The following is an 8,546-nucleotide window of genomic DNA, read 5'->3' as shown; positions in this document are numbered from 1 at the left end:
CCTATAATCCCAGCTACTTGGCAGGCTGAGGCAGGAGAATCACTTGAACCTGGGAGTTGGAGGATGCAGTGAGCCAAGATCTCACCACTGCACTCCAGACTGGATGTCAGAGTTAGACTTCATCTCTTAAAAAAGAATAATAAGAAGAAAAAAGTTATACTTATTTTCTGAATAAATGGCCTATGCTTCTGTAGTAGCTCTGGAGAATGGCTGAGCAGACATGTCAAGACCTGGTATACCCTGCCCCTCATCTCCCAACTTGGATGCACATTTCTAAGTTTACAGGTCCTTCCAAACTCCAAAGCCCTACTTGCTACCCCTTCTGAGAAAGGCAGAATGGAAATCTATAGTGTGAAAGGGAAAATAGTCCCAGAAGATTAAGAGGTGCTGATTAGTGACAGAACAAGAGGCTAACCAAATGTCTCTGTTCCCTAGGCTCCTCCCCTGAGAGTTGATAAAGAAGCTTGGGCCCTGAAAGAGAGTGAATGTTACAAAACCTTAGGGCTTAGAGTTTACATTGAGTAGAACAATAAAGAATCTGGCTGGCTGGGCACAGTGGCTCATGCCTGTAATCCCAGCACTTTGGGAGGCCGAGGAGGGTGGATCACGAGGTCAGGAGATCGAGACTATCCTGACTAACACAGTGAAACCCCGTCTCTACTAAAAATACCAAAAATTAGCCGGGCGTGGTGGCAGGTGCCTGTAGTCCCAGCTACTTGGAAGGCTGAGGCAGGAGAATGGCATGAACCCAGGAGGCGGAGGTTGCAGTGAGCCGAGATCGCGTCACTGCACTCCAGCCCGGGCTACAGGGCAAGACTGTCTAAAAAAAAAAAAAAAGAATCTGGCTTAAGAGAGAAATTACCATTATTTATTTTTGGTTCCCTAGAAGCATTCTATGGGCATTACCAGGTGCTGTACTTGCTACCTGGTCAGAGGTATAGATAAGATGACTCCAGTGCCCCTTAAAGGGGCACTTTAAAGGAGGGCTTGATGACATGTCCTGTCTACCTGAGCATTTCATTCTAGCCATGAATGTACCCCCTCCCCCCTGGCCCACACATAATATATCATTTAATCCAAGGCCTTAACTTATAATTATTAGTATTCATCTTGGCCTGGTGTGGTGGCTCACCCTTGTAATCCCAGCAGTTTGGGAGGCCAAGGAGGGAGGATCATTTGAGGTCAGGAGTTTGAGACCAGCTTGGCCAACATGGTGAAACCCCGTCTCTACTAAAAATACAAAAATTAGCTGGGCATGGTAGTGCACGCCTGTAATCCCAGCTACTCGGGAGGCTGAGGCAGGAGAATCCCTTGAACCCAGGAGGCAGAGGTTGCCAGTGAGCCGAGACTGAGCCACTGCACTCCAGCTTGGGCAATAGAACGAGACTCCATCTCAAGAAAAAAAAAAAAATAGTAGTCATCTTGATGTATAAAACAATTTTTTAATTTTTTTTTTCCTTTGAGATGGAGTTTCACTTTTGTCACCCAGGCTGCAATGCAATGGCATGATCTCGGCTCACACAACCTCTACCTCCCGGGTTCAAGCAATTCTCCTGTCTCAGCCTCCCAAGTAGCTGGGATTAGAGGTGCCCACCACCACGCCCAGATAATTTTTGTATTTTTAGTAGAGATGGGGTTTCACCATGTTGACCTGGTTGGTCTCAAACTGCTGACCTCAGGTGATCCGCCTGCTTCAGCCTCCCAAAGTGCTGGGATTACAGGAGTGAACCACCGTGCCCAGCTTAAAATTTTTTATTGTATATTTTTGAGAGTTTCACTCTGTCACCCAGGCTGGAGTGCAGTGGCATAATATCAGCTCACTGCCACCTCCGCCTCCCAGGTTCAAGTGATTCTCCTGCCTCAGCCCCTGATGTAGCTGGGACTACAGGCACAGGCTACCATGCCCAGCTAATTTTGTATTTTTAGTAGAGTTGGGATTTCACCATGTTGGCCTCACTGGTCTCGATCTCCTGACCTCAGGTGATCCACTTACTTTGGGCTCCCAAAGTGATAGGATTACAGGCGTGAGCTGCCATGCCCAGGCCTCTCCGTTCTTTAAAGGTGTCTGTAGCTGGGAGCACCCAGTGGCTCATGACTGTAATCCCAGCACTTTGGGAGGTCAAGGTGGGCAGATCACGAGGTCAGGAGTTCGAGACCAGCCTGGCCAACATAGTGAAACCCCGTCTGTACTAAAAATACAAAAATTAGCCAGGCGTGGTGGCGGGCTATAGTCCCAGCCACCTGTAGTCCCAGCTATTTGGGAGGCTGAGACAGGAGAATGGCGTGAACCCGGGAGGTGGAGCTTGCAGTGAGCTGAGATTGTACCACTGCACTCTAGCCTTTGGCAACAGAGCGAGACTCCATCTCAAAAATAAATGAATAAACAAAAATAAAAAATAAAGGTGTCTGCTTTCCCTTGGAGCCTGTGATGGCTACATTTGTGTTGCTATGCTAGGCCTACAGGCTCCCCACCAAAGCTTTTTCTCTGAATTGTTCATGCCAAATCAGATTATATTTGGAGCTAAGAGCTACAGTCATCCCTTAGTATCCCTGGAGGATACCAAAATCCATGAATGCTCAAGTTCCTTATATAGAGAGCTCTAGTGTTTCCATGTAACCTGCACACATCTTTCTGTATACTTTAAGTCATTTCCAGATTACTTATAATACCTAATACAATGTGAATGCTATGTAAATAATTGTTATACTATATCATTTAGAGAATAAAGGGGACAAGTACATGTCCAGTTCAGACACAACTATCCATTTTTCCAAACATATATTTTGAGATAGGGTCTTTCTCTGGCACCCAGGCAGGAATGCAGTAGCACAATTACACTGGCTAATTTGTTTTGGTTTTTGTTTTGTAATGACAGGGTCTCCTTAGGCTGGTCTCAAACTCCTGGGCTCAAGTGATCCTCCTGCCTTGACCGAAGTGCTGGTATTATAGGCATGAACCACTAGGGCCGGTTGCTTCCAAGTATTTTGAATCCAGTTAGTCAAATCTAGATATGGAACCCACAGATAGGGAGGGCTATTTTGTAAATTTGTAGGATTTATGGGCTAAAAAAAAAAAACCTGGGAAAATTGTAGACTTCCCTCCTTTTTTTTTTTTTTTTTTTGAGATGAAGTTTCGCTTTTGTTGCCCAGGCTGGAGTGCAATGGCGCAATCTTGGCTCACTGTAACCTCCTCCTCTGTAACCTTCTCCTCCCAGGTTCAAGCAATTCTCCTGCCTCAGCCTCCCGAGTAGCTGGGATTACAAGGGTGCACCACCACGTCCAGCTAATTTTGTATTTTTAGTAGAGATGGGGTTTCTCCATGTTGGCCAGGCTGGTCTCAAACTCCTGACCTCAGGTAATCCACCTGCCTCCGCCTCCCAAAGCGCTTGGATTACAGGTATGAACCACTGTGCCTGGCCTCTTCTCTGCTTTTTCAAAAAAAGCCTTATGCATTCTTTCAGTCTTCTTGGTCTTTAGCAACCATCAAGGTCTTTAGCAGCCACAATTTTCCTGTACTTTACGGATTTGAAATCTACATTTTCTCCTAGGTTAAATCCTCTATTTACATTCTCTGTGCCTACAAGTCTTACATGTAGCCAAAATATTTGAAAGGATGTAAACCATGCCAAATGCTATACATTTTTATCCTAACCTTTACAAATGTTGCCACTTTACCCTCATGTAATGCAGTCCTCTCCCACCAATGCATATGGCTTATTGTTTAGCCTTCTTTCTTAGCATGACTTTTATTGACCACCATGAATTCTGGTCCTACTTTTTCCTATCACAATAGGGCTCGAAACTGCCTTTACTTCACCACCCTCAAACATTCCTACAGTCAGATGTTTTCCCAGGTCACTGCTTTTTAAGACGGTCTGTCACCAAGGCTGGAGCGCAGTGGTACAATCACAGCTCACCACAGCCTCAACCTCGTCAGCCTCACAAGTAGCTGGGATTATAGGCACACACCACCACGCCCAAATTTTTGTATTTTTTTGTAGACGGGGTTTCATCATGTTGCCCAGGCTGGTCTTGAATGCCTGGGCTCAAGTAATCTACCTGCCTCGTCCTCGTGCTGGGATCAGAGGCATGAGCCACCATGACCAGCCAAAGATCACTTTGAAATTTCTTAATTACACTAACAAGGTTAGCAGGCCACTCTGAACAGCAGCCAACTTAACAGATATTCAAAACGTATACTTCCCACACATAACTCATTAGTAACCACCCAGTCATACTCTGAAGAGCTAAATGAGCTCTAGATTAGGAGAATGACTTTCATCAGTCTCTTGCCCCCTACACCAAGGGATGAGGTGGTAAACTAGTCTGAGAATCTAGGGCTTCTGCCTTTCTAGTCCCTTGAGCTTCCTTTTCCCTAGGGGTGACTGCACAGGAAGTAGGATCCTTGACACCACCAGCAAATTGCAGACTCTATACTCCAAATATAGATGAATCCAAAAACCAAGACACTTTTAGAAAACACAGGAAACAAAGCTTTTGATGTTAATGACTTTACTTTGAGACACGATGGAAAAATATTATAGGTACACATGGAAAAGACATGATCACCAAGTGAAAACAATCTAATCAGAAAGCTTTAATGTCTGTCAGCTAAGCTGAAGCTGAAATCCTGGGAGCATGACATGCTGCAGGGCCAAAAGGAATGGGTAATTAGTATTCCTCTCCTTCTTCCTCACCCTCTCCTTCAACAGAATCCACACCAACCTCCTCATAATCCTTCTCAAGGGCAGCCATGTCTTCACGGGCCTCAGAGAACTCGCCTTCCTCCATCCCCTCACCCACATACCAGTGAACAAAGGCACGCTTGGCATACATCAGGTCAAACTTGTGGTCCAGGCGAGCCCAGGCCTCAGCAATGGCTGTGGTGTTGCTCAGCATGCACACAGCTCTCTGAACCTTGGCCAGGTCTCCACCAGGTACCACAGTGGGAGGCTGGTAGTTGATGCCAACCTTGAAGCCAGTGGGGCACCAATCCACAAACTGGATGCTGCGCTTGGTCTTGATGGTGGCAATGGCAGCATTGACATCTTTGGGAACCACATCACCACGGTACAACAGGCAGCAAGCCATGTATTTACCATGGCGAGGGTCACATTTCACCATCTGGTTGGCTGGCTCAAAGCAAGCATTGGTGATCTCTGCTACAGAAAGCTGTTCATGGTAGGCTTTCTCAGCAGAGATGACAGGGGCGTATGTGGCCAGAGGGAAGTGGATGCGGGGGTAGGGCACCAGGTTGGTCTGGAATTCTGTCAGGTCAACATTCAGGGCTCCATCAAATCTCAGGGAAGCAGTGATGGAGGACACAATCTGGCTAATAAGGCGGTTAAGGTTAGTGTAGGTTGGACGCTCAATATCGAGGTTTCTACGACAGATGTCATAGATGGCCTCATTGTCTACCATGAAGGCACAATCAGAGTGCTCCAGGGTGGTGTGGGTGGTGAGGATGGAGTTGTAGGGCTCAACTACAGCTGTGGAAACCTGGGGTGCTGGGTAAATGGAGAACTCCAGCTTGGACTTCTTGCCATAATCAACTGAGAGACGTTCCATGAGCAGGGAGGTGAACCCAGAACCAGTTCCCCCACCAAAGCTGTGGAAAACCAAGAAGCCCTGAAGACCGGTGCACTGGTCAGCCTGTAGGGAAATAAAAAAATTACTATTTTAATGCCAAGACACATTCTCTTAGAATTTCTATTTAAAGTTCTTAGATTAAGGACCATCTCATTGACATAAGCATAAGGAAATGGGAAAACAAACATATCCACAAACTGTCCATAACCTAGGGGACTATCTGATTTAGAACCAATGAACATAGTAAGCAGTCTATTCCACATTTTGGTAGGTGCTGAAGAATGATGTCAGTCACTCCACCCAACTTGCACTGGAACCATCTCGCCGCATTAAATGCGTATTTATATATTGTGCTTACCAGCTTGCGAATTCGGTCCAACACAAGGTCAATGATCTCCTTGCCAATGGTGTAGTGCCCTCGGGCATAGTTATTGGCAGCATCTTCCTTGCCTGTGATGAGCTGCTCAGGGTGGAAGAGCTGGCGGTAGGTGCCAGTGCGAACTTCATCTGGAGGAGGGAGAGAAGGACAGAGGGAGTGGGTGAGTGACCAGCGGAGCCCCCAGGACAGACCTCCTGTCCCAGCATCCTGGGATCTCACTTGGGTTACTGAGGTCAACTCACCAATGACCGTGGGTTCCAAGTCTACAAACACTGCCCGGGGCACATGCTTGCCAGCGCCCGTCTCACTGAAGAAGGTGTTGAAGGAGTCATCTCCTCCCCCAATGGTCTTGTCACTCGGCATCTGGCCATCAGGCTGGATGCCGTGTTCCAGGCAGTAGAGCTCCCAGCAGGCATTGCCAATCTGGACACCAGCCTGGCCAACGTGGATGGAGATGCACTCACGCTGTGGGAAGGAAAAAAAGATATCACAGTTTAATCTATTGGTGACTGTCAGGTGGAACAAAATATTCATGCAATCTTTATTTTTTTAGAGATAAGGTCTGTCACCCAGGCTTGAGTGCAGTGATGCCGTCTAGGCTCACGGCAGCCTAAACCTCCTGGGCTTGAGTCATCCCCCTACCCCAGCCTCTGGAGCAGCTGGGACCACAGGCACAGGCCACTACGCCTGGCTAATTTTTTCATCTTTTTTTGTGGAGATGAGGTCTGGCTGTGTTACCTAGGCTACTCACGTAATCTTAAAACAAATTTCCTTTTTTAAAGCGACATAAGACGTACTACTCTTCTGAAAACAGCTTATCGTCTACATTGCTTTTAATGACTGTTACCTTCCCATCCTAAACTGGGAAGGCCTCCTTCCAAACCAATACAGCTCAGTCACAGCTTCCTCCTTTGAAAGACCAAGACAGGAAGGTGGGCATCCACCCAGCGCTCAGGCCCCAGAATACCACTTTAGACTAGGTGGCCACATTTCCGGGCAGCTCCTAGCACAGGAAGCACGTGGCCAGGCCAGCGCAGAAGAAATGTCTGTCCGCAGGGACAACGGGCGGGGCTCTGCGGCATAGGATGAATGCGCAATTCAGGGCGCGCGCTCTCGCGCCCCCCGGCGGCGCTGCAGAGGCACGAAATGGCCACGTCTGCAAAGGCGCTGCCCAGGCCGCCCATCCTCCCTTGCCCGCCGGCATCGGGCTGGGCCTAACACCTCCACAGCAGTATGAGCGCAGTTGGGGATTATCGGCGGCCCAGATCTGGGTCAAGATCCGATTTCCGTTTCCTCAAAATCCCTCACTGCCACCACCTGCTCCCCTGAATTCCTAACGCAGCAGAGAGACAGGTGGCCACTACAGACTGTTGTGGTCGAACTGTCCTAATTCACTGGTGTATAGCGGTACATTGACAGGGCCCTTCCCCACATTCCTCTTATTGCTTTCATTAAAAAAAGAAAACTCAGGTTAACAGGAGACACGCCCTGTAGCCCTAGTCTCGCCGCGACCCAGAGCGCATGCGTAGACTGCAGTGGCGGTTTCCCGCCCAGGAACGGCGTGAAGGTAACGGTCGCGCGTGCGCGCTTTTGTCTCCAGCTGCTTCCCACCCCCGCTTTTCGCGCTCAAGAGGAAGTGAAGGCTGGAAGATGTTAAGAGTCCGCGCGCGCGCGTCCACCCAAAGCGGGGGAAGGGCATGCGCTGGAAAGGACTGCAGGGACTCAAGGGACCGCTCCCAGTACAGAGTTACGCGCTGAAAGAGAGCTCTGGATACGGCGGAAGGCACCCGGAGCCCCTTCATCCCTTCCAGAGTCCGATAAGAAATCCTGGCGCCCCTCGACCTTTCCAGGCCCCAGCTATTTACACACACCGAGGTCTCACCACTCCCGCCCTGGCCTCTCGTCTTGTTTTCTGCCCTCCAAACGGAGGGCTCTGGAACCAGGCCTCCCCGGCTGTATATAGGGCCCCCGCGTCCCGCCGGCTCGCTTTTCCCTGCTTCCCTGAAAGCAGCCGGGAGCCGCGCGGCTTACTCACCATAGTGGCTAGGGATTAGGAGGCGAAGGCGGCAGGAGCAGACACCGGGTCCCGGTTACCGTCCCCGACAAGCTAAGAGTCGAGGTAAGTAACGCACTGGGGCGGGGCTGGCGCTGGAGCCTCTTAAGTAGCGGCTGCGGAGTGGGGGCGGGCACAGGCGGTGTCGCGGCCGCGGGCCCCTCCTCCGGCCCCGTGCGCCCACTCGGCGCCCGGCCTGGCCGCCGCAGAGGCGGGCTCCGGGCCCCGAGCCCCCTCCCTTCGCGCGGCCGCGGGGCGGGGTCCGCCACGCCTGCGGGCCGCGCGCGCCAGTGCTGCAGTGTGCGGCGCATGGCTGCGAGGGCCTGGCGAGGGGCGGGCGCGAGTCGGAAAGACACGGACCAGGGAATGGGTGACGAGGCTTGCCTTAATTCGGAGGAAGCCTAGGACTTGAGAGAGCCATACAATTTGAAAGACGAAGCACCGTGAAATGCAGAAAGTTGTGGTTCGGATAGCTCAGCTGATTAATTTCGTGTTGCGACAGTTTGTCAGTGAGTTTTGCCTTTT

The 8,546-nt window shown here is 49.9% G+C and overlaps 1 protein-coding gene across 1 annotated transcript; it reads right to left on the bottom strand.

Annotated features, from left to right (window-relative positions):
* Nucleotides 1-4,495: 4,495 nt before the first annotated feature.
* On the bottom strand, nt 4,496-8,236 carry LOC104679722 (tubulin alpha-1B chain). The gene is made up of 4 exons (XM_010385409.2): nt 8,004-8,236; nt 6,211-6,433; nt 5,948-6,096; nt 4,496-5,652 (listed from the first exon to the last, which is right to left on the bottom strand). Exons 1-4 carry the CDS (start codon nt 8,004-8,006, stop codon nt 4,672-4,674), a joined length of 1,356 nt encoding a protein of 451 aa, XP_010383711.1. The 5' UTR covers nt 8,007-8,236; the 3' UTR covers nt 4,496-4,671.
* Nucleotides 8,237-8,546: the final 310 nt, after the last annotated feature.

The sequence above is a fragment of the Rhinopithecus roxellana genome, chromosome 10 (assembly GCF_007565055.1).
Source record: "Rhinopithecus roxellana isolate Shanxi Qingling chromosome 10, ASM756505v1, whole genome shotgun sequence".
Taxonomy (NCBI): domain Eukaryota; kingdom Metazoa; phylum Chordata; class Mammalia; order Primates; family Cercopithecidae; genus Rhinopithecus; species Rhinopithecus roxellana.
Note: the sequence above shows the minus strand (reverse complement) of the source record. Positions and strands in the feature narration are given on the sequence as shown.